Here is a 25,800-nt window from a genome sequence, read left to right on the forward strand (position 1 = left end):
CGTGCATATTACAATGAATATGGTCATCAAATTTTTTGGAGGGGGGTTGGAAAGGGCAGATAAGGGTTTGGGTGGGTAGGCAATAGCCAAAGGTCAGAGGGGGGAATAGGGGGGAAGGACGCCCCCCAACAAAAAAAAACGATGAGCATTTTCGATGGAATGTACATGTTAAAATGACAGGGGATGAAATTGCAGGCGATGAAATGACAGGGAACTGTCTTTGACCAAGAGTGAACATGATTTATTGTTGTTAGACTAGGTTCTATCTGTCCTCTGGCATTTGGAGAAACACTTAGCCATGGTGTGGTACAAGTCTGGGCAAAGTGTATTACATAGCCTCTGCTCCTTCTTGCACTTCTCCAATCCAGGATAAGTGTATCCCATATGTGCCCTGGTTGATAAAAGTGGGGAATCCAACAGGTGGATTTCAACTGTTTTACCTGACAGGCCTGCTATGAGTATATCTTTCAAGTTTTATTGTGCTAAGTTTTAGGTGGCTGTACAAATTATTGATTGACTGCAGGCTTTAGAATCCTAGAAGTGAAAAGGAAAAGAGTAGGTTTCTAGTCCATTATACTACTAATAATATTGAGGACTGCTTATTGTTTGATTATACTATTTTGAATGCTCCTATAATACTTCTACAAGAGAATAACCATTGTTGTGGAGTGTGCAGAGTAGGGACGCAAAACAATTTGGGAAGATAATAACTGACTGATAAGGAAGGGGGGCTGAACATGCAACTAAAAGTAGGTTTCAGTTTCTGGTTGTTCACGACCTACCCGAACAGGGAGGACATTATAATCGGATGGTGTTAAAACTTAAAATAAAGTTGGAAAGAAAAGGTTTCTCCCAAAATTCCTAAAGCAGTAGAATGTGAAATCCACAACAATCAACCTTGCTCAAAGAAAACCTTGTTTAGTTTGGCGTGGTCCTACTACAGTGTCAGTGAAATAACCTGCTCTTTGACTTCAGGTTATTAGTTTGCAGGATTTCCAAGCACAGTTGCTGGTTTGGGCCCTCCTAGGCCAATGTCACAGGCTTGACAGACACGTCCCCTTTCAGAAGTCTGGGACAAAGTTGTCTCAACAGTGGTCCGGCCACTCTGGATTTCATAGACGTGCTGGGGAAGTTTGTGTGCGACTACCTGCCTGTTCTAAGGTCATTGCCTTGGCACACTGCCATTTCTTGCTACCTCTTTTATAGTCTCCCTGTAGCTCAATGAGATTGCACTGTCTCGTACCTCCTCCCAACACTAAGGTCTGCCCTGGAACGATCTGGGCCGCCAGAACCTCCCTGCCCTCTCTGACTAGTCGGCGTACCTACTCTTTTGCTACCTCCTCGGGGCTTGCTGTTTCACCCCATTAGATTTTCTCTGTTCTCCTCTGCAGTTGGTAACGGCCCTAGTCTTCTCAACCACCTCAACTCCTCCTTTACAGATACATTTCCCCTATTCCACCTCAACAACTCTCTCCACAGACCTGTCCAACATCTGCACTACTTTCCTTATAACCACTGCAAAACACTTTCCCCACTATGTACATGGGCTCCTTTATGATGATTATACTCTCCCAATCAGGCTAAGCTAAACGCTTTTACATTTTATTTGGTCTGTGAAACAGTCGAAAATATTAAGACAAGTACTAATGAGACAAAAACAAAAAGGTGGGTTAGGTATATCCGATATTGAAAATATACTTGCATCTCTCATATCAAGGCAATTGTTGACCAGGCGTCAACAGAAGCTGAAAAACAATAGTTAATTTGGAAAATTTGGTGCCCATACATCCCTCCATAAATTAGCTTGGATCTCCCAACCTTTGATGCATGTCAATTATGGTATCCTTCCTACGATAATTGATGCCTTGTGGTATTGGAAAGGATTCATGAAAACTACGGGATTGCCCCCTGCCCACCCTGATATTGTTCTTTGTCAATCCTGACTTTTCTTCTGGAGTTTAGGAGAGGCGATTTCAGACTTTGGGAAGGAATCGGCCTTGAACGTTTAAGTCAGATGTTTGAATTATTCAATTATTTGAAATCTCGATTTAATGTAAATTAATCCAAAACGTATAATTATATCTAAATCGGACATTGGTGTTGTCAAGCTGTAGTCAAAGCTATGAGATTCCAGGAATTGACTGAATTTGAAAAATAAATTCCCAGCAAATCTTGAAACAACTTGTTTCTTGGATATTTGGAGCCCTGGCAACTTAACATGATAGATGGAAACCTACATAAACAAAATGGGGAAACGGCTTCCCCCATTATGAAACTGGCTAGAAGAACATCTTAAAGAGGGCCCCTAAAAAAATGTTTTTGAAATTGTGCTATCATCAGTATTTAACCCCTTCTAAACTCCATAAAATCTACCCTGAGTCTTCAGAGAAATGTTGGGGAGATGGCATAGGTGTTGGGCACACTCACGTTTGGTGGGTTTGCTCTGTGGTTTACCATTTATGGGAGAAAATAATTTACTTGATCATTTGCATAACAAATGTGATAAAAATGCCTTTTGTTCCTTATGTCCTACTAGGATGTCCTCCTAATGGAGATGCTTACCATTGGGGTCGAGTACTGGTAAACTCATTACGCACTGTCTTGTTGCAGCCAGTCTTCGAGTTGCTCACATGTGGAAATCTGTTCTGATCCCCGTTGTTAATTTATGGAGGAAAAATGTGTTTTTGAACTTCACCTGATCTCAGGAACATGTATCAGATGCATTTTAAACGTATTCATTTGTCTGATCAGTGTGGTATAGATGGAGTTTTGGTCCTTGGTTAAGTTCACACAAGTTGGCTTATATGGATGTTAGGGTGCTGAATGTTGTGAATAAATCTATGAACCAAAGGCATTTATTTAAAATGCATTTCGGATCTTATCTGTCTGCACCATTCGCTTGTTATGTTATTTTCTTAAACATAGTTGTTCATTGTTCTATATTCATACAAATCCAATAAAATGAAGTTTAAAAATACACATTCCACAGATGGTGCTAATTCTCCTTCGAACATCCTCAATAATTCTCCCCCAGCCTCTTCAATAACTCTTTCAAGATATTACTAATTCTCCTTCAAGCCTCCTCAATAATTGTCCCTCTTACCTCTGAAATATAACTCTCCAGATGGTAGCTCTTTCTCTCCAACCTTCTTCATAGAACTCTTTCCAGATTTTGACTCTGCCTCCTACCTTCCAGCCTCCTCCCACTCTATAGACCTTGCGCATTGCATTCTCCTCCAAGCACCTTCCTCCAATTCTTTATCCAAAATCTGAGCAGGCTAGCTTTTATAGTTGGATTTTTCCTCCCCTGGAGAGATGCTTAAGGGCATGGATTACACCTGTGTAATGTGGGTTGTGCCAGTTTGTGATTGGGTCATGTTCTTGTGCTGATATGGGCTGAAAGTCGGTTGGCCTGAGCTCACATCCAGGCATGCAAAAATTTTGGATTTTAAATCTGTGCCCGTCATCTGAGAGGTCTCTCCCCCTTTGGAGTCCTCTTGACATTGCCTGATAACGTGGTGCCTCGGTTTTCCAGTGTGTATATCAAGTCAGTAAATGCTTTGGTAAGTAAGGGAAACAGTTAAGTGTATATGGAAGGAATGGGGATATCTGGATTGGATGCGCTCGGGTGTCCGATATGTAAGGCAGCTGCACAATTGTATGAAAGCTGAGATTTACCCCTAAATCGCTACAAATTGAAAACACAAAGAATGGTGCTTCCTAATGTGTGCGATTATCTAGAAAACATATAACAACTGTTGGATGCCATGAATACAAATTTAAAAAATGTAATTCAATGTTTCAATATTCTCTTTGCATATTTCCCGTTTGCCTTTGCCGACACGTGTTTCGATCACTGGTCGTTCTCAAGGCATGGCACAATTATATATTGAAGATCAGTCTTCACTAAAGTAATTTAAATAGCGCAGATGCTATCAGTGATTCCTGCATTCAGGTTGTCTTCATGACAAGGCAGTAATGTCTTTTCTTAGAGTTATCTAAGCTAACACAGTGTTGTCAGCATTTTCAAGTTATCACAGCAATTGGAGCTGTACTCAGTATTTTAGTGATATATTATCAGCACCAAAGTCTTTTGAAATTCCCCCTGCTCCGGAGTGTAATCCTGGATGGGGCGGCATCTATATCGCTAAACTGTGCCTCCGGTGTGCCTCAATGTCACAGTTACTTTCTCACTCTCAGCAGTTCCACAGCCCACTTCCAAAGCAGTCTACATGGGTACACAATGGCAGAAAACCAGGGCAAAGACCGGGATTACATAAAGGTATCTGTCTCTGCCTGGATGAGAGAGAAACAGGAGGCCAAGCGGCCCATTTCCTGCACAGCTCTCATTTTCACCCAGTATTGTAGAGGAGTGAAGGGGATCAAGTATTACTACTTTTCAAGCTCATGGAGGATCCCTCTAAAGCCACATATCTGGTTGTGGGCAGTGTTTCATGGGATGTCCAATATTCTGGCAGTTGTCAGAGAGCATTGGGTGGAACGCCCCTCTGTTAAAAGTGGACAGAATTAGCCCAAAGACTGGCCCAAGTCTCATAATTTGAAATGTTTTTGGCTGACCGGACCTTCTCTTGGTGAAGTCTTGCTGCCGTGCATCTCATGTTTTCAAGATATTCCCCAAATCTCTTTCACATGTTTTTTCATTAGTTTTCCCATCGCTGTTAAGCTTGACGGCATATAGTTTCTGCCAGTTCCTCTCTGAGCTTCCTCGGTATCATAGGACCTAACCTATTTGGCTCATTGTCGTATCCACTTGGAGGAAGTATCCTTTTTCCAATGGGGCTCTTTCTTTCATAGACATTACTCTTGTCCGATGTGGGCATATACCAATGGTTTTATTTTTAAGTGCTCTGTTGAAGATTTCAGTAAATACGCTTTTTCCTGATACACCTCCAAACACTTCTCTTCTTCAGCATTACACTAAGAGGTGAAAGCATCTGGAGAAATGAGTTCAGGGTTTGGAAGGGATGCCTGGTGGAAGGAATAATACGGAGGACATTGGAGAAGAGGCAGGTGGGTAGCAGGAGAGAAGGAACAGCAAATCAGAGGGAAAAGGAGCAGAAAAGTAGGTGGCATGCTGCCTGCTTGCAGGAAATAGTTTAGGAGTGGAGCCTCAAGGATATCTTGAGCATCAAAGAGGTACAGTAAGAGCCAAAGAAAGGGCACAGTGGCCATCGAAGAGGAGTTGCTATCAGGATCATGAGAGGCCAGGACCAAAGGAGAGAAAGGAGGAGAACCTAGCCCGACTCAGTCTTTAGGGAAGCACCAATGTCAAACCTGGAGGAAACTCTGGGGCTCAGATATGCATTACATTGTCATACCTGCTGCATTGGACAGGCCAAACGTATAAGCACACATGAATCCCTGAGATCAAAGTAAAGGGGTTGCCACGTGGTCCTGGATGAGACGTAGAAGATCTGAGCAACAGATCAAGTAGCTAAGTAAGAAGTGTAGGGACACTCAAACTCCCAAGATTGTGAGTGACTGAGAAATGAGGATATATTCCAGGAAGGGATCACCAAATTGAGTATTATGACACCCAAAGTCTATGTTAGCAAAATCCCAAGGTGGATACACCCCATCGTTGAGCTATATTTGGTCCTCCGATTGGGAGTTTGGTAATTTAAAAGGTAAGGAGAAATCATCCCAATTCTGTTTATATAGTTTTGTCGGCCTCTGAAGAATTGATTCATCAGATTACCGTTGTTAGTTCTCCAGCATTGGATCTTTCATAGATTCACATGCAGTGAATATTCCCTGTTGCCAGGCTGGGAATCCTCAGTAACATAGAGCAGTTTAAACTTGAACTGAAAACATTGTTACTTTTGTGCTCTAGTACATTTTGCGTCCTACTCCCCACAGCCAATAGGAACACCTCCCTTAACTCCTCCCCTGTCGGCCATCTTCAGATGTTTTACCGCGCTTGAGTGTAAGGGGTCCTCAAATATTCTCTCTACAGCTTATCTTACATTTTTTTTTTACTTTTAACATCATTTTGATGAAAGATTCATCTTTTTTGACGTCTTCTCGACGACTGCCGTTTGCGGCGAAGGTGATGGATCTGTGTACTGTTCCCACCGCCAGTAATCTACAAAGTTTTGTCTCTGTAGTTGGGCCTACCTCATGGCTGAATCCACGAGGAAGAGCCTGTGCAAGCCCTGTGCCCGCTGTGGATTGAAAAATACCTACGTAGAAGATCAGCACAACCCCTACCTCTACTGTCTTCATCCTCATCACGCGGGGCCTCTGACTCCATGTCTGTACAGAACCATGCCTCATTATGGCTGGGCAGGATGGCCCAGCAAACCACCTCTAGTATGAGGTCTAGTTTGCACAAGATCCATGCCACCCTCATGAGGAAACATAAAGAAACCTCTGACGACGAGCCCAGTACCTCGCACAAGGACTGGTCGTCACCAAAGGTCAGTGCCCAGGGGTTGTCTGCAGGGAAGGACAGCCAAGGCCCTTTCCATCGCCCCAAGGAAGCGTTTCCATCTGCCAAATCCACGTCGAAGTCTGGTGGCCACTCTTAATCTTCGGCGGCGAAAGCTACTACATCGTCGAAATCATTGGCAAGTATGTCATCGTCGACGACCAAGCCTCCCTCCAGGTCTTCTAGCCCAAAGCGTCAATGCCCAAGACTGCTCCTTCAACGAGGATCTCGCCTACAGCAAACACATCGACGGCTGTGATGCCCTCGTCGACAGCCCTGTCGACCACCCTGTCGACAGGAAAAAGTGGATCTTCCCATAGAATTGTTACCAATGCCATTGTGACAAACGTCGCCGCCACCCGGACCAGCCCATTGTCCGCATTTACGGCTTGTCCATGGGTATTGTACCCTAACCTTGGGGTGGGTATGCAACCAGGAGGTATCGTACCAGAGGAAGAGGCCACCATGTCACCGCCATCTTCGACATCACGCAGAACATCACCTCCCAGAAGGCAATCTAGTTCCTAACAGGGTGAGGCAAGCCTGATCAGACTGCCACCTTCACCTATCTATCTATCTATATTTTTCTTATATTGCGCCACACGCCCAAAGGCCTCAGGGCGCTCACATGACAGACAACAGAAAACAAACATAGGGGAAGCTGAAGGGAGTCTGTAAGGTTAAGGTGAGAATATTTGATTTAAATTAATCTATCCCCCTGTCAAACAGTAGCGTTTTAAGTTGTTTCTTAAACCAAGTCATTGAGTCACATGCTCGTAGCTCCAATGGAAGTGAGTTCCAAATGGTAGGTGCCCAGGCATTAAAGCCTGCACCACCAAGGTGACACAAGGTTTGTAGAGCGTCAGATTGCTATTGAAACGGAGAGTGCGCCTGATCGGGGCTTTATGGACTCTTGAAGAGGGGTATGGAGGTGCTTGGCCTAAAAGACATTTAAAAATTAGAACAGAGCCCTTGAATTGTATCGGCTGCTCGACAGGAAGCCAATGTAGCTTCCTGCGAGAATCCGAGATCTTAGAATGACGGCTAAGCCTGCATACTGCGCGGATGGCTCCATTTTGTGTAGCTTTCTAATATTGGATTTTGAAGTACCTACCAAGAGGCTGTTACAGTAGTCCAATTTAGAGTTGACAATGGCTGGAGCAATCAATGCTCGATTGTCCACAGGCAGGTATGGACACATCTGCCATAAGAGGCTAATAAGGTAGGCGCATGAAGTTTTGAGGTAGGAGACATGCCTCTGAAAGGTAAGATGAGTATAAATAGACTCCTAAAGTTTTAAGTCTCAGACACTACAATGGCAGTGCCGTTTACTTCAAAGCAGTTGTACAGAGTATCAAGGTTTCTTAGTTTATGCTGTGTACCGATGATAAGCAACTCCATTTTGGAGTCATTCAGGGCCTGAGAATTTGAGGCCATCCATATTTATATTGCCCTAAAAACTTAATTTACTCTGATCGCATCTGCAGTATAGAGCCCTGATAATTTAAACACAATCTGGGTATCATCTGCATAGTTTGCAAAATAAACCCTGAGGGAGGCAAGACGGTCACATAGGTGGTTGGAGTAAACGTTAAACAGTAGTGGTGACAAACAAGAACACTGTGTAACTCCACATGTTAAAAAGGTTCTCGAGGACTGGGCGTTACCCTTCACTACATTAGGTGTCCTAGGCCCAAGAAAGGATCTAGACCAAGTTGAAGCCTGATGGGTACATTTACATACCTCGATCAGTCTCTTTTCGAAGAGAGCATGATCGACCAAATCAAGGGCTAAAGAGAGATAAATAGAAGAAGCAAAGCAGCATTGACTTCCTCAATGGTTTCTGTTATATTTGATTTTAAGTTTAACAGAGCAGTCTCTGTCCCAAAATTCGTACAAAAACCAGATTGTTTGTTCGCTAGAACATTGTTCTGTTCCTCAAAGTTCTGGTATTGTGTACAGGCTATTTTGTCAATTATTTTCAGCAAGAAAGGTACATTAGTAATTGATCTGTAATTACCAGGATCTAGGTTCTCCTTTTTTATTAAGGGGGTAATCCAAGCCTCCTTAATGTGTCCTGGGATGTAGGCCTCTTGAAAAGAGTGGTTTACAAATCTAGTGACCCTGGGGACAAGCATGGTAGCAAAGTCCTTAAAGAATGTGGCAAGAAAGACATCTCCCTTGCAAGATGTGGGTTTAAGTTTTTGTATGACCTCCAACACCTCATCCTCTGATACTTGTTTAAAGGAAAAGAGGGTATTGTCTGGAGTTGAGACATCACATGCCACCACAAAATCGACTTTGACTGGCTGCAACAATTTGACTTGATCCAGAATGCAGTTTTGATATTTTATAGTTTTTTGAGTAAAACTATCATGTATGCTTTGGCACCATTCATTGTCCACGAAAATGTATAACTCAACTGTAGACCCCTTAAGTTCTTGTCAAACTGAAAAAAGTTTTTGGGTTTAGATGTAGCTTTATTTATTGTTTCATTCAGATTTTTCTGTTTAGCTTTGAAGATTTCCTCCTTAAAGCTCCTGGCTGCAACTTTGTATTTAACCATGGTGTCATCTGCTTCCGCCAATTGCGTTCCGCCTTACGTTTCAACCCTCCGACACACAGAACTTCTAGGGTAAACCATTGGTTGAAACAAATTACTTTATTCTGTTTAAGTCTCACAGGGGCTAGTGAATCAAATGCCTCATTAGTAGCTGCTCTAAAAGTAGATGAGAAGACATCAAGGGAAAGACTCGCATCCATAGATGGGAGAAGAGGTAGCACTCATGGTGCAAAAGTGTCTGCATTCATCTCAGGCATAGGACTTTTTGCCCCCTACAGGAGTATACACCTGTCAAGGCCACAGCAGCTAGCGGATACAGGGATAGACACATATGCCGACCAGTTGGAGGATGAGGTTTCCACACATTTGTCCCACACTGATGAATTTGAGGATTTCGTTGCAGGCGATGGGGAGCCGGATGATATTCAGATCAGGGACACACCGCTCGATGAGGTAGGGGCCTTCTACGCACTTATGGGCGGCCAAGATAGTCGGCCTCACGCCGAAGGAGCAGTGTAAGGACAGTGTGCTGTATCAGCGCAGAAAATCTTTCCATCCTGCTGTTGGAAGAAGTCTGGGAGGATGGCTTGGTCACCATGGCACATTCCACTGCTGCCCCAGCTATAAAGGACCGGTTTGACGAAACGTACAGGGCCCCGAAGAGCACTCCCACCTGCCTCTGCACCCAACCCACACCAGACTCTGTTGTCCCTGCTGCTGCCATAAAAAGACCAGCTAATCTATTGTCGTCCTGCTCCGTCGCCTCAATGCCTTTGGGAAGAATGTTATTATCACTGCAGACACGACTAACAAGGTGGCAAATGCAATGACCATACTCGCATTCTATGACCGCGGGCTGTGTTGGAAGATGGGTCCTTTACTACAGTTTCTGCTGGATGACAAGAAACAGGAGGCCATGTACATCTTCCATGAGGGCGAATTGGCTTCAGACAATGCCATCACGGTCTCAGTGGACATTACTGATACTGGTTTCCACCAGCTTGGAAATGGAGCAGTTTTGCACAGGCAAGTTTGGCTCAAGGCCACAGATTTTCGACCTGTTGTCCAATCAAGGGTTGCTGACATGCCCTTCAACGGAACTGACCTAATTGGGAAGAAGGTGGATGACGCTTTAATGTCCATCAAAACAGACACGGAAATCACTCACTCCCTGGGCACGCTGCAGCAAAGGCGCCAGTCCTTTTGCTCTGGGAAAGGCCCTTATGGTAGACCTTAGTGAGATAACTGCTCCACATACCAGCCTTCCTCCTCCTAAAAGACCCCATACTCATCAGGGGCACCAGTATAGAAGTTCCAATCCTACCGCGGTTTGCAGTGGCTCCTCCCATTCTAGGGGCCAGTCCGGCAAACAAACATGATGAGCCCAGGGCCCAGACCTCCCGCTTCAGCACCCCGGTGGGAGGATGACTGTCAAGATTCATCGAAGAATGGGAAAACATTGCAGCTGACAAATGGGTACTATCACTCCTCCAGAAGGGCCACTCGCTGGAGTTAATGGACTATCCACTGGACATTCCTCCCGCACACAAGCCGGAAAAGCTGCAACACCTCTTGCTGCAGGGAGTGCAAGCTCTGCTACAAAAAGGGCCACTGGAGAAGGTTCCAAAGGAAGAAGTGAGCACCAGAGTATATTCCTGCTACTTCCTGGTGAGGAAAAAGTAACTGCACAAGTCAGGGGGTTGGAGGCCCATATTAGATCTGAAGGTGCTCAACAAATTCCTAAAGGCACAAACATTCTGTGTGGTCACACTGCAGCAGGTGCTATCCCAGCTGCAGCAAGGAGATTTCTTGGCATCCCTCACATCGCTATTCGCCGCTCACACCGGACCTACGCTTCATGGTAGCAGGAGTGCATTATCAGTTCAAAGCCCCGCCCTTCGGTCTGTATTCTGCTCCACGGGTGTTTACCAAGTGCCTTGTGCCAGTGGTGGCGCACCTGCGGTGGAGGGGCATTCACGTGTACCCAAATCTAGACTGGTTGGTGTAGGCTCCCTCCTAACCGCTAGCAGAAGTCAACACCTCAGGCACCATCCAGTGTTTACAGCACCTGGGTTTCTCCATAAGCTTCACAAAGTGGTTCCATCCCAACAGGCACTCTGTCACGGAGCAAGACTCAACACCCAAAACTGCACCGCCATGCCCTCGGATGAAAGGGTGGTGGCTCTTCTAGAAAAGGTGCACTGTCTCAGTAGTACCCAGATGACCACAACCTGCCCCTATAAATCTCTGCTTCAGATCTTGTCATCATGCATCCCATTGTTCACCAACTGCCGGCTACACATGAGGCCGGTGCAGGAATTCTTGGATGCCCGTTGGATACAAGGCTCATGGTCCTGGGATGACCGTATTGTTCTGACAAAGGTTTTCAGGCGGAGCCTTCGCTGTTATGATATGGCATTTATAACACGCCTATACAAAAGGGTTTCAAGGCGTGACGAGGCAAGGGAGGGGAAGACAGACACTGATCCTACTAGGCCAGGAGACATTGAGATATCGCATTGAGATATCGCGAGTGCAGGGTAGGGGGGCAGGAGAAAAGTGCGGGAGGAAAGGGGAGGAGGGAAGTGCAGTACATAGGATAACAGTAAAATAAATAAAGACAATAAATAAAAGTGTGGGCAGCTGGTGGCAAGTGCAAGTTTCAAACATGGGACAGTCCTGACATCGACACCTCTGCCACCTACGACAACAGTCGCTGCAAGTCCTTTTCCAGCCACTTCCCCCATCCAGAGAGTTTGGGGAAACGCCTTTGCATTTCCATGTGAGGGGATGTTTCTGTATTGATTTCCCCCAATTCCTCTGGTGCCTCGAGTCCTACACACCTTCAGACTGTATCGGTGCAAAGTGATATTAGTAGCCCCTGCGTGGCCGAGAGAGTTTTGGTACTCCGACCTCCACGTCCTCTCGTCAGCGGCTCCTCTCAAGCTGCACCCACACCAGGCGCTCCTGTCCAGGTGCTGCACCACGATCCGGCCTCGCTCAATCTGATGGCGTGGCTCCTGTGTTCTTAGAATTCGATACTCTGCCCCTTCTGCAAGACTGCCAGGAGGTCCTGGCCTGAGCAAGAGCTCTGTCCATCTTAAAATGCTATAAGAGCAAGTGGAAACTTTTTCAGGTGCGGTGCAGTGACCATCAGCTGCGACCTGAGACCACCTGGCTGGAAGATCTCTTACGTTATTTGTAGCCCCTCAGTCTGGCTTGTCACATTCTTTGATTAAGGTGCACCTGGTGGCAGTCTCCAGGTACAACCGCGCCGCAGGGGGGGTGGTGCCATCCCTGTGGTCCCACCAACTGGTGAAAGAGTTCTTATGTGGGCTGTTTTGGCCTTTTCCACATGTCTGTCGCACCCATTCCAGCATGGGAAATAAATGTGCTACTATCTAGGTTCATGAGGCCACCTTTCAGCCTATGCACCAAGCATTCATTAGGCATCTTTCCTGGAAAACGGCATTCTTGGTGGCCATGACATCGGCCAGGTGAGTAGGAGAGATCCATGCGTTTTCCTCGAAACTGCCTTATTTGCCTTTTCACATGGACAAGACTATTCTACATACTAACCCAACCTTTATGCCTAGGGTGCCGTCCTCTTTCCATCTCAATCAACAAGTGGTTCTTCCCATATACTTTGGCACACCGACATTTCCAGCAGAGTGATCACTGCACAAGCTGGATGTGGTGCACGCCCTCAAGTACTATGTGGCGCTACCAGCTACAGATCAATTGTGTGTCTCATTTGGACTTTCTGGGCCTGCGAAGACTCTTTTAAAGTACTTCATTTCAAGATGGATTACAGCCTGCATTTCATTCTGTAATCAACAGGCTGGCAGGCCGCTTCCCGGCAGACCCCGGGCTCACTCCACCAGAGCAGTGGCTGCAACTACTGCTTTCCTCTGCGGAATCCCGCTGCCTCACATCTGCCGTGCAGGCACCTGGAGATCGGTGCATACATTCACCAGGTTCTACTGTGTCAACAGAGATTCAGAAGAAGAGTCTTGAGTCAGCCAGTCGGTTCTGCAGAACCTTTTTGCGTGCGGTTAGTACGTCTCCACTGTTAAGTTATGCTGGGAGCTTGCCTCTGCCCATATGTACTGTTTTAGTACTGCTTTGTGATCTATTCACAGCATTTGAATCTATGAAAGATCCAATGCTGGTATTTTTCATAGGTTCACATGCAACCCTCCCACCTACCGTACATGGCTTGTCTTTTGGCTCTTACTGCCACTCGTGTGCGCTTGCCATATCTGAAGATGGCTGACAGGGAGGAGTTAAGAAAGGTGTTCCTATTGGCTGTGGGCACTATGACCCAAAATGACTGTACTAGAGCACAAACGTGTCCGAAGGTTTTCAGCTTAAGTTTAAACTGCTCTATGTAACTGAGGATTCACAGCCTGACGGGGAATATTCACAGCATGTGATTCTATGAAAGATACCAATGCTGGAGAACCTGAGTTACAGGTAAGTAACTTATTCCTTAAGGAAGATTAAGGGATCTCGGTAGTGGTTGTGAGATGTTTTTCTTGGCCCCATGTTTTAACTACCCTTAATGAACCTCTATTTAATCTATTTCTGTATCAATCTGATGTTGAGCCCGCTCTACTTTGTGACAATACTAGGTTTCTTCTGTTTTGGGTCATTTCTCTCTTATCTGCCTTTTGTCTGTTTACTCTGATTTTGGAAACAGTCTTTCCTAGGGTCCTGCTTGAATCCTGTGAGGGGTCAGAAATGCGACACAGGCACTCAAGTATAGTTTTCTCACAATTTGCCATTTTATTAAATAATATGGGTGAGAAAATCACCTATCTTTCCCTAATCTACCAAGGATTTCCCTGCCTAACAAACTAAGACTAAAAGAAAATGACCTTATGTCCTTCACACTAATACAAACAACAAGAATTATACCTGTATTATTTGGCTGTTTAAAATTTAGAAAATAATATAACGATGTAAACACAAAAAACAGTTATAAACAGGAATCCTTGTGACCAAGGTTGGATCCCCTTCCCTTAGATCAATTCAGGATTTTCCAAACCAAAGTTCAGTTTCAGAAAAGTTCTCTTCACTGGCCAAGTTCCATTCAGGGTGTGATACAAAGTTATTTTCATTCAAGATGTCCTTCACTTGGCAACTTTAACACGTTTAAAGACAATTGTTAAAGTTTCCACAAAAAAGACTTTCTCTTCACACATCAATTCAAAATGTAAGTGTTTTTTTTTTTTCTTTTAAGACCAATCATCATTTATCACATCACATGTCTCCTTCACAAGGAACACTTCAGCAAGGATGGTTTCGTTCAAAAGATACTCTAGTCAAGATGGCTATGCAGCATTTGCAACATATCTTCATCATGAGATTGGAAGAAATTGGAATCTCTGACCCCGCCTTACTATGGATTAAATCCTTCCTAACAAACAGAACAGAAACCATATGGATCAAACCTTTCAAATCCAACCCAAGAGAATCCTCATGCTGAGCACCATAAGGATCATCCTTCTCCCTGCTATTATTCAACATCTACCTGTCAACTAATCAAGATCATTAAAAGACACGGCCTTACATGTTACAACTATGCCGACGACACACAAATAGTCTACAAAATACAAGACACACAAGAAGAAAAGACAACATTAGAAAGCTGCCTTCGTGAAATCTACAACTAGATGAACTCGAACTACCTCAGACTAAACCCAGGCAAAGCAGAAATAATGATCATCACAAAAGACAGAGGAGACAACCACTACATCCCCTGGCCAACAGAACTTGGAACAACCCCAGCCTCGTCGATTGAAAAAAAACCTGGGAGTCCTCATGGGCAATGAACTTACTGTAGAGGCACAAGTAAACACTCTAATCAAGAATTGCTTCTTTCTTCTGCGATCAGTAACAAGGATCCTATCATTCTTGTCATTTGACAACAAAACACTCACCGTCATCGCTCTCGTCATGTCCAGAGTAGACTACACAAGCAGTCTGTATCTGGTCATGCCCGAATGACTTCTAAAAAAAATCCAACGCGTACAAAATGCGGCGGCCAGACTGCTCCTCAAACTACCTTGAAGAGAACACATCACACCAGGGCTGCAAAACGCTACACTGGCTACCAATAAAACATCAAATCAAGTTCAAATCAATGTGCATAACACACAGAGCAATCCACGGCCAAGGCGCAGAGTTCCTGTACACCGCCCAACAAGGCCACTCAGATCCAGCAGCGACATCTGTTTGGAACCAAAACCATACAACAAAAGAAAATGTGGAGGATAATCTTTCTCTCACCTCGCTACAAAAACCTGGAACGAGCTACCAAAGAACATAGGTAACACAAGAGATCACCTGCTATTCAGAAAAAGCCTCAAATCTTGGCCCTTCACCCCATAACTAGAAAAAGTGTCTATGGGGGCAGATACACAGCTGAAACAATGCTGAGAGAGGAAACTCATCGTCCCTATCTCCCTAAACTACTGCCAATCAACTAAAGTAAGGGAAGAACAATCTACGGCATATCAACGTACTAATTGATAGATAGTTAAGCTAGAATCATACCAAAGAACGATCACGGAGGGATATGTCAATAACACCTTGTCCTACAAAGTAAACACAGGCAGCAATGGATCAAAAACAGGAAACGGATAGGAAAGGAGTGGGTGATTGTAAAAATACAGCCCCAATACCACAGTAGGTTACAATGCACGCCTCAACCTGGTACATAAAAGTCGGAAATAACACAGCTGGGAAATTGCCATGCTATCACTCCTAAGAATTAGACAGACAGGAAAGAAAAAGAGAAAGAATATGCCTACTCCATAAGATAACCAGATACATAGAACAAGAATTTTAAGGACTAAGAGACATATACCCCACTAACCCAAAAGCTCACATTTCTGTATACTTAACTCACACAAAAATCCACACAGCCACCTTCTTGCACCGCAAACCGCATGCCCTTCACCACACCATAACAACAAACAAACAACACATAACTGGCATCAACAGCACATGAGGACTCGCATCGATCCTATATTCACACCCATGCTTAGCGCACAGTGAAAACCGAACTGAAGCTAGGAACAGCACATCACCTTTCTCACTTTCCTACTCCCTCTTCACCCGATTAACACCCCACCTTCTTGTCTGCAGATCCGCCTAAGCGCCTGGGGACCAATTCCTTCAGTGAGTGCGCAGTACAAATACCTTTAACAAATACCTTTAACATTTCATCAAAAACTAAGACAGTGGAATGTTCACTTCTTTTCCACCACAACCGTCCACTGCATTTATAGTATCTCAATTTATCTTCTTGCTGGTCCACTCGCCTGCCAGGACTAACTACTATTTGTCCCTTTCCTGGTTTACTTGCCTGCTGGGATAAAACTCCTACTACTACAACTGGTACTCAGTGGTAAGGCTTGTTCCAATTTTCCCACACTTGTATTCTCAATGGGGATAGTTGAATCGTCAATAGCTTCTTGGGTTAGTCTATAAGTATATTGTACAAATGACCAATGATTCTCACACAGATTTGTTTGCCAGAGGCAATGCAGGTTACGGTTCTCTCCCCCTTGCTCCCTTTTACAAGGAGGGCTTTGCTCCTGCAGTTTCTGATTTCTTTCTACACAATCCTTTGGCTGTTCAAAATGTGTGTTACAGCTTTCTCTCACCCTGTATCTTTTGTTTTGGGAACATATTTAAATTGCCTTCCTACCTCTCAGCTGTCTTTGGCTTTGGCAATGCAAGTTACAATGTCCTTTATTGAATATCCCTCTTAAGGAAAGTTGTGTCCCCTTTGTTTTATTATTGCCCCTCTTTGGCTTTGGCAATGCGGATTACAGTATTCCCTTATTGGATATCCCTTTTTAGGAAAGTTGCATTCACTCTGCTTTAATATTGCCTCTTTTTGGCTATGGCAATACGGGTCACAATATTCTCCTATTCGACATCTCTTAATAGGAGAGTTGCGCCCTGTTTGCTTTAATGCAAAAGTTTGGTATTCAACAAGTTAATTACTACCTAGTGGTCTCCTTCGGAGCGCCCCGGGAACACCTGTATCAGGCGAACTTACCGGTATATCCTGGCGTCTCCTTCTGACTCCTCGACACTGCTTCTTTGTTCATCGAGACCGTCTCCGTATTTGGCAGCTCCTGTCAGTCAGCTGTTGCTCGTGCTGACCGCCAATGGATCTTTCACCGCTCTGCACACTCTCCGATGCAAACCTCACACCAGTACAGTTTTCAGGACAGAGAGAGCTTCTCTCCCCCTCGGGTAGCTGGTCTCAATACTGCTTCCCGCTGCATGTTCTCTGCATAACCCAGGGCTCCCAACTTCTGCCACGTTTTCTGCATGGCGTCCCTTTGTCAGCACTGCAGCAACTCCAGCTTCTGCTTTTTCCTGCTGCTCTCCCTTGGCTCGCACCTGAAAGGCCTTTTACATGTTTAAATGTCCTGCTCAGGTGTGGGTCATCACAAAAACTAGACTGCTTTTTACAGATTAGTAACTCTGTGTCCCTCTTCCTCATCTCAGTACTAAGAGCATTATGGGACTTGAAGTCCATAATCTTCTTATTGAATTTTTTCCATATTTATTTCAATCTGTTTGGGTGGTTCATAGGATGTACATTTAAGGTAGGAATAAAAGGAAGTGACGATTCTCTCTCGGATCTACGACCTGAACACCATGTAGAATCATAACTACTAGAAGTAGTTATATTAACTCCTGTACCCTACTGTATCTCCTTTTCATGTTTATAAGGTTTCTAGGAACCTTGGGCAGGTCTAGGAGATAAAGCCCTACAATAACAACATGCCATTAAATATTCATGTACTTAGCAAACCTCATCCTCAGAAGAGGATGGATACTGCATCCCTCCTTACGGAGTCAGCACTTTCCCTTGAAAGCCTTCTCGCATCTGGTCCTACCAGCTAATACCACATCCATGGTTAGGATCAGGTAGCGTCTGCCTTTTCCTGGCCACATGGAAGGAGACTTTAGGCTGGGAGTTTGTGATGACTCAGCAGGAGTCATCACAATCCCTTGAACCAATTAAATGTTAATCATATTCTTCTTGCTACTTCCAACAATTTAAGTACCAGTTGATTTTTTTTGTTTTCCACGTTTAGTGGTTTGATGAACTAATTATTAGTCCCCCCCCAGTCATTGCCCATTCTAGCACCCATATATATTTACCCATAATTACATGTTTGCCTTTTGTGAGGTCCAGCGCAACACACTTACTGTGAAGTGTTTTGTAATAATGTATATTTTAAATTGCACCAGGTGTGCTTTTGGTCTGATATTATTATAGCTTATACACCACGGCGGCCATGTCCGCCCCCCCTCCATCTGCCGGGCAGTGAAAGCTATACTAGTCAATGAAGGTCCTACCATTTAAGGGAAATGTGGCTGATTCAACAGACCCTTTCTGGATGGCAGGCAGAAACTCCAACTGTCCTTCAGCATGCCTAAGAAAAGGGCATTGTCTTAATGTAACCTTCCAGCTGGAATTGAGGAACCACCTTCTCTTCAGAAAGATTCTGGAAACAGTACTGACAGCGAGAACTGGTTGTCGTGGGGAACAATTAAAGGTGATTACGACTGGCACCCTTTAACTATGTATATGCCACTCCCTTGGTCATTTGTTTCCACCTTCACCAATGTCAACAGTAGGCAATTTCATTCCCCACAAAGAGTTCACTTGTCGATACCTCTCCTATAACCTTGTTTTAGGTATAAAATTGTTTGGAAGAGGCCTCAGTGTGACATTTACATACTATATAAAAAAAACTCTTGAGTAATAATTGGGGGCTAAGGCAGCCAAAAATTGCTGTTTGTGTGAAAGGGTAGAGAAGATGAAGTATTGAAATCACTTCCATGCCGTTAAATATATCCCATTACCCTCTGATAATAAGGGTTTTGTCCGCCACAGGCTTCTGGGTGGCACCTCAGGGGATGTGTACACTAGCTACGTTTACAAGGTATCTTGGCAAACCTTTGAGCAGTTGGCACATTGCTGCTGAAACTCCTTGTCATAGGATGAATTGCAATTTGTACAAAAACCTTGGTTTTCTGCTATTTAAATTTATTTGGCTATCTATTGCTCATCCAATCCCCAATGGTCTCCATTCATTACTTGAATTAAGTTCTTTAGAGTACCTTAATCTTAACCTACAAATTAGACTTTTCATTCTGTACGAATGGTAATAAAATTGAGGCCAAAGGAATGAATGATGCATGTCAGAGGCTGAACATTAGTGACCACGAGGAAACAATGGGGATGGCTGGATTGAAAAAACAAAGTATGATTGAACCGAACTGTCACCACACTGCTAGTGAGGAGTGAAACCAATTTGGTGTGGGGCCTGTAAGGAAGGCATGGTACCCAACAGTGAAGACAGTCACAAGTGATCACAGTTCAAGGGTGTTTATTGAACTTCAATGGTTGATTGAACGCCTATCTAACCCTAAATCTAAGGATGGTAGCAAGCGACGACCATCAAATAATAATATAACACAGTTCTAGTGGAGTCTCTGTCAAAATAAAAGGGCCTATACTAATACACCTATTGCCAATCCTTCTAAATACAAATGGTGTGGGACAACAATGTGTGCAAAAAGAAACGTGTTTAAGAAATATGTCGAGGTAGTTGAGCAATTGGATTCTCTTCCCCACAATTTCAGCGCGGAACAAGGCGGCACGCTCGAGCTTCGCACACACTCTGGCTTCTCTGCCACAAGGATATAGTTCAAAGCAAAGGTGATCGGGGCCTTCTGCCAAAGTCTCTTTCTCAATAACAGTCTCTTATTGCAGAGTGCCTGATGTGATAAACGAGCACCAAAGTTCCTTTCTTATCAGGATTTTCACATTCACAAGTTCTCAAGTCCGCTGTTCACCATGGGTCTCCCTCCTTCAGGCTTGGACAACCTTTTAACACAATATTCACAATTGGTCTCCCTCTATCGGGCTCGGACCATGGACGTCACTCTTCGTGCCCGGACTTCTTAAGCACAATGTTCACAATTGGTCTCCCTTGTTGGGGCTCGTACCATTTAATCTCACTTTCTAAGCTTTCCAATTTGTATAAAAAAATGCAAGACTTTCAATTGTGCAATGGATTTTGCCTTATACCATTGCAGGGCCACTTCGATTCATTTCTCATTCTCGACTTTCGCTTCTGCCACTTCTTGGCTGGATACCTCACAGAGACCTTCCATTGAGCACACTTGCGGTGCCAGACCACTCTGTCACTGGTTTCTCTGTTAAAGTTCAAGCATCCATCAGCCATTAAGCTTTGCTTGCCTCTTTCATCACACGCGTTAACAATCTTCATTCTTGCGCTCTTTATACAATGTTGACGCTTGCAACCTTGACTTCAACACAGACTGGTCTTGCATCGGTCTCCCCAACTCACCGGCTGTGTTCATCTCTCTGGCGCTGCTTTGATCCTAGAACCAAGGACGGTAACACAGCGGCTGCTGCTCCTCCCCGACTCAGTCAGCCATGCAGGAGGGCCCCGGGTTTCTCCAACACACAATGCAGGATTCTTCAGTCTGATTTCCTGGCCTTATGCTTTTTAATTTGAAGGATTCTATAAAGTAACGGTTTCTCTTCAGAAAGGTCAAGGGTATCTCTCTCCAGGCGCACCCTTCTTGGTTTGCCGTCTTTCTTCCCTCGTTCAGCTGCCGTCTGGAAAATGCTGTGCCTTTGTGTGCTTTGCCTCGCTCAGAGTGTGCTCTCGTGCTCTGCCTTTTATCCGTGTGGGGGAAGCTTAATGGAAGTCAGGTGTGAGTGATTACCAGTAATTGCCTGACATTGCCTGACCATAGTAGTGGGACATGTCAGGTACAATGGTCGGGTGTGGGTCTGTTTTCTCCCAGAGCGGGCCGTCCGTGTGAAGTGTTCGCAAAGGAAAATGGGCGGGCGGGGGGGTAAAGTTCCCAAATATCCTACCGAGTAGGATGGGGTAAAGGTGTAACGGGGAGGGGGATACCACATCTCGCCAGCAGGTGTCCCACTCCTACTCCATGAAGACCCCTCACCCAGGTGATCCTCCCACACTGGTCCACCCCAAGGGTCTGGATTCAAAGGCGAAGACTTGCCCTGGCCACCTGAGAAAGAGACCCCCAGGGACTAACGGGTGAGACACCTTCTGGTTTCTCACGGGCCTCACACACCAGAGTATGATCCTGTGTTTCAAACACAACTGAAAGATTTAACAAAGTAAAGGCAATCACGGTGCTGTTAGTCTCTGATCACTAACTTTAGCACTGATTTGGGCTCTCTGGCAGCAGACATTCCTCAGCTGGGATTAATTTTTGTAAACCTATATGTGTACACCTATCTCATACTCCAATCCAAATGCTTGACTTTTCTTATCTAGTTCTTTTCATCTACACTTTAACATCCTTAATGGAACATGCTATACCTGGGATTCCCTCTAGTACAATCTAGGATTATCTATACAGCATATGTTTGGAAAGTGTAAGTAAAGGTTTTTCTAAATGTCCAGTTTATACACTTTACATGACTCTAAGTCAGCATCTGTTAATTAAAATGCCTTAAAGAAAGTTGGACAATGGGCATGATCAAAAGAGCATTGCAGTATATGTTTTTTGCAGAGGTGTCTTTGCTGAAAACGAACACCCAAAAACAGGAAAGAAGTGTGGCCAAGATGTAGGCATCATTCCCCTTGTTTGGCTAAATAGGCCATTTTAGTGAAACTCTGCTCTATTACAACAGTGCCAATGGAACCTTTAATCTTCCTGTGCTGTACTGTATGTGGTAGCTTGGCATACTACTTGGTGTAATGGTCTCAAACACCATACCTTCTGTTTTGGCCTCCGGTTGCATTAAGGAATACAAGCAAATACCTCCAATTTGTGCTATCCCCACCACTCATGTATGGCTGCATGTGGGCTTGTCTTTTCTGTAACCACGCAGTAGAAAATTGGTTCAGGTTATGTATGTCGCAGTAAGTTTGTGATGAGAAAACATTATTTCCATAGAGCAAATTCATGCAAGGTGCTCATGAGAGCAGCTTTTATCCACACATATATGTCTACAACCATATCCCCAAAGTGCTGCAGCAGACCAGATTTGCTGCAAGATTCGTTCAGTAGTTCTGTAAAATGTGCAGGAAAAGGAGATAAATCGGGATGGGGGATAAGAAAAGGAGACATTCATCTTAAATAAATCTCACTGTTCCCCCTTTACTACCACATTTAACTACTTACCTGCTCACACTGCTTTTCTGTGTTTTACAGGGAGGAGGCAGGAATCCGGCAGCAGAAATACGATGATCGTGTTGGTGATGAGTGTGTTGTGAGTATGACATTGCCAGTCATAAGAATTATTCAAGCAACTACCAGACTTTAACTTTTCAGTGAACCATCATTTTAGTTTCATCACTGCTATTTTCTTTTTTTTTTTTTTTTTCTTTTTTTTTACAAACTTTATCTGTATTACTCCAACAATGTGCATTCATGTCAAGGCAGTAAGCATCTTCATTTAGCACCGGGTCATGAGTAACAGTTATAACATTTCAACTCCCCCCATGCCCCTTTTGGTTAGGTTGGTCTAGATGCTGTCATTGGGCAAGAACACTTCCACTTGACCTTTTGAGTTCATTACTGGTGAGTCTGTACTTGAGGCCGAGCCTCACACAATGGACATTTTGTTCAGCAGCCTGGGTTTAAAAAACATTTGTTCTTTGTCCCCCATAAAGTCACGAAGTGGCATCCACACATTCAGATATTTTGAGTAGGAACCAAATGCCAGTGCCGATACCTTCTCCATCGCCAGCACTCTCCATAACCTCACCCACCACATACCCACTACCGGACCTTGTTTACTTTTCCAAGAGTACGCTAGTTTGATTCTAGCAGCGCTCAGCATATGGGTGATGAGGGTGCCTCTGTTACCAGTATTCGCATAACTACCTTCCACTGCTTCCCCCAACAATACCACCACCGGGTCAATGGGTAATTACTCCCCCACAACTCCCTTGACATGGCTCAAAATCTCCTTCCAATATGTCTCTGCCACTGGACAAGCTCACCACATGTGGATCAAATCCCCTACCTGCCCACAGCCCCTCCAACATGTTGCGGGATAGCTTGGTTTGATAGAATGCAGTCGCTGTAGTGTCATGTACCACCTTAGACAGATCTTGTATGCCGCCTCTTTGATGGAGACACATTTGGAACTTTTAGCGGCTCTGCGCCAAACTTGGCTCCATATTTCCCCGATATTGGCTTCCCCGCATCTACTTCTCACTTCTGCATGTATGGAGAGTTTCCTCTGGGTCCGCCCCGTCCAATAACCAATATAATCTTGCCACTCCTTTCTTTGGTTCCCCCTTGCTTATCGTGAGTTCCAATCGCTTTGGCTCCCGAGTTGCTCTCTCCTTTACTGCCATATTTGTGATCCAGTGTCTCACCTGAGTATAGCGAAAACGCTCGCTTTCGGGGATTTGGAATCTCTCTTTGCACTCTTGAAATGTCACTGGGGACCCCTCTGTGTAAAAATCTTCTAATCTTAAGGATGGCAGCCCCCTTCCAGTGTGCCCAGAACTTAGGCCTCATGCCGGGTGTGAAATCTGGGTTGTAGGCAACCAGCGTGAGTGCCCCGCCCGCGTAACACTATCCCAGTTCCATAGTGTGGTTTACATGGTTTCTAGCAGTTCCCCTCCACCGCCCCTATGCCTTGCCGCCAGGAACCCCAAACACCCCAACGGGGTTGTGGTTGCTTCCGATTCAAGAGTTACCCATCGGTTTTGATTCTCGCTGGGAGCCCATTGTAGCATCGGCGCTACTTGTGCTGCTCCTAGATACCTGCCAAAGTCGGGTACACCTAACCCCGTAATGCTGGAGGTCGGAACAAGACCTTCCTAGAGACCCTTAGCTTTTTCCTTTTCCAAATGAAATTCATAATTTCTTTCTGTAAGTTTTTAATTGCTGGGGCCGGGATTCGTACCGGGAGGGCACCCACTACATATAGGAACCTGGGGAGAAGGGACATCTTGACCACCGTAATACGCGCTAACCAAGATAGTTCTTGCATGTCCCACCTTTTAACAGCCCCGGAATATTGGCCCCATAGAGCCTCCCATATGTCGGAGTTACGTTTATTCCCAAGTACCTTCATCACTGCTATTTTAAAAGATTTATTTAGTAAATATTCTGTGGACAGTTTTGTGCAAGTTGTATTTAATCTTTTAGCTATTCTCACTGCAGAGTATGAACATGTTCTCAGTGACACGATTGACTGGAGACCTGATTAACCAGAAAATGTTCCCATTGCCAAGTATTGTTTGAGGCCACCCACGTCTCTCTGCAGTACTGCATCCCACTAGTGCCTTTCTTAACCCCAAACAGTGACCTTGGAGAGCAGAATGTGCTTTTCATCAGGCATTCATCCTCAAACTATTGGTCCTATATTCTTATTTACACTTGGTCAATTTAGCCTTTTCTTCTCCCAGGGTTGCTAAAATGAGTGGCTTTGCATTTGTTAATAGATACCTCTTATTTAAGTATCACAAACAGCTCAGTTTGGGATGTGGGACAAATAAGTAGTGATCATCGGACGGCTGTTAGGGGGATTTTTGTTAAGCCCATTGGTCAGGGTCTTTAGGTTTAACTATCTGACTTAGATACTGTTAGTCATCCCCTCAGGCTCACCAAGTGGTAGTTGTTAAAAAGCAAGCCAGGTCTAACTCTCACTTTTTGTTAATGCCAAGAAGAGAATGTCCACACACTATATTTTATAAAAAATATCTTAAGAAAAGGCAAGGAAGGGGGGCTTGGCTTGGTGCACACAATGGCGGGCGCCAATTGAGTGAGCTTCGTGGTGGCAGTGGGCCTTCTGGCCAAGATTAGACAGACCCAGGGGCCGATCGTCATGGGCAATAGGTTAAGGAATGACTAAAAGCCCAGTCAACAACACAGGCGAGAGGAGGCACCCGCCCGGCGCGCGATGTGGCGCAGAGGGAGTACCCCATTTTAGAGACTGCATGCCAACGGCAAAGCAGCATAGAGTGCAGGGTTTGAAATGGAAAGGAGCTGGCAGCTATTAAGCTCCTGCTTCTAGCCTTGATACCAACAGCTACCAAGAGCTACTTTTGGCTCCCCAGGCCATCTGATGCAGAACACACACCTATATGAATTTAACTCTGTGTTTGGAACAATCTATAAACAACCATAAAGGACACATCTATACAACATTTAAAGAAAAAGTGATCACAAATAAGGGGCAAAATTATATTTTTGCTTTGTACTAGCTCCTTGTCCACTTGTGGTAACTTCTGGTCACTAGTTAATGCTAGATAACCATGATCGATCTGCTTTTAGCTCTTGCTTACCCAATCTTCATATCGATCCCTGTAGTGGCGGCCCAGCATGGCAGCCTGGTCAGAATGGAGGCGGGGACCCAGCACGGGTGGTCTGCGCTCAAAGGTTGACGGCGGGGGAGAGGACGGCTGACACCCGCCCAATCGATTTGAAGCAGGCCTGCGACAGCGAAGTATAGGGCGGAGGTCCACGAGGTGAGGAGGAGGGCTTCCATGGCCGCCTCAATCCGAGGCTGCAGGGGAGCAGCAGCGCAGGTCATCCCAGGTGGAGTGCGGGCAGAAGTATCAGAGTCTTGCGACCCCCTCATATGTGCTGATCAAGGTCAGGCCCAGTTGGCTGGTGGATAGGTGCAGGGCGGGTGTGCTCTTCTCCCTGTCGGGGCCCCCTCCATCTGCAGCCTCAGTGACATCTAGGCAGATTGCTCAGATTT

The 25,800-nt window shown here is 44.9% G+C and overlaps 1 protein-coding gene across 4 annotated transcripts in view; it reads left to right on the forward strand.

The window, feature by feature from the left end:
- GRAMD1C (GRAM domain containing 1C) overlaps window positions 1-25,800 on the forward strand; it is a 2,017,351-nt gene that overhangs the window by 1,772,750 nt on the left and 218,801 nt on the right. For all 4 annotated transcript variants that reach the window (XM_069635887.1, XM_069635884.1, XM_069635886.1 and 1 more), the window contains one exon: window positions 22,287-22,344. In XM_069635887.1, coding sequence (XP_069491988.1) covers window positions 22,287-22,344 — 58 coding nt within the window. The remainder of the gene's footprint in view (window positions 1-22,286; window positions 22,345-25,800) is intronic.

Source organism: Ambystoma mexicanum, chromosome 7p (genome assembly GCF_040938575.1).
Source record: "Ambystoma mexicanum isolate Mex_15411 chromosome 7p, UKY_AmexF1_1, whole genome shotgun sequence".
Lineage (NCBI taxonomy): Eukaryota > Metazoa > Chordata > Amphibia > Caudata > Ambystomatidae > Ambystoma > Ambystoma mexicanum.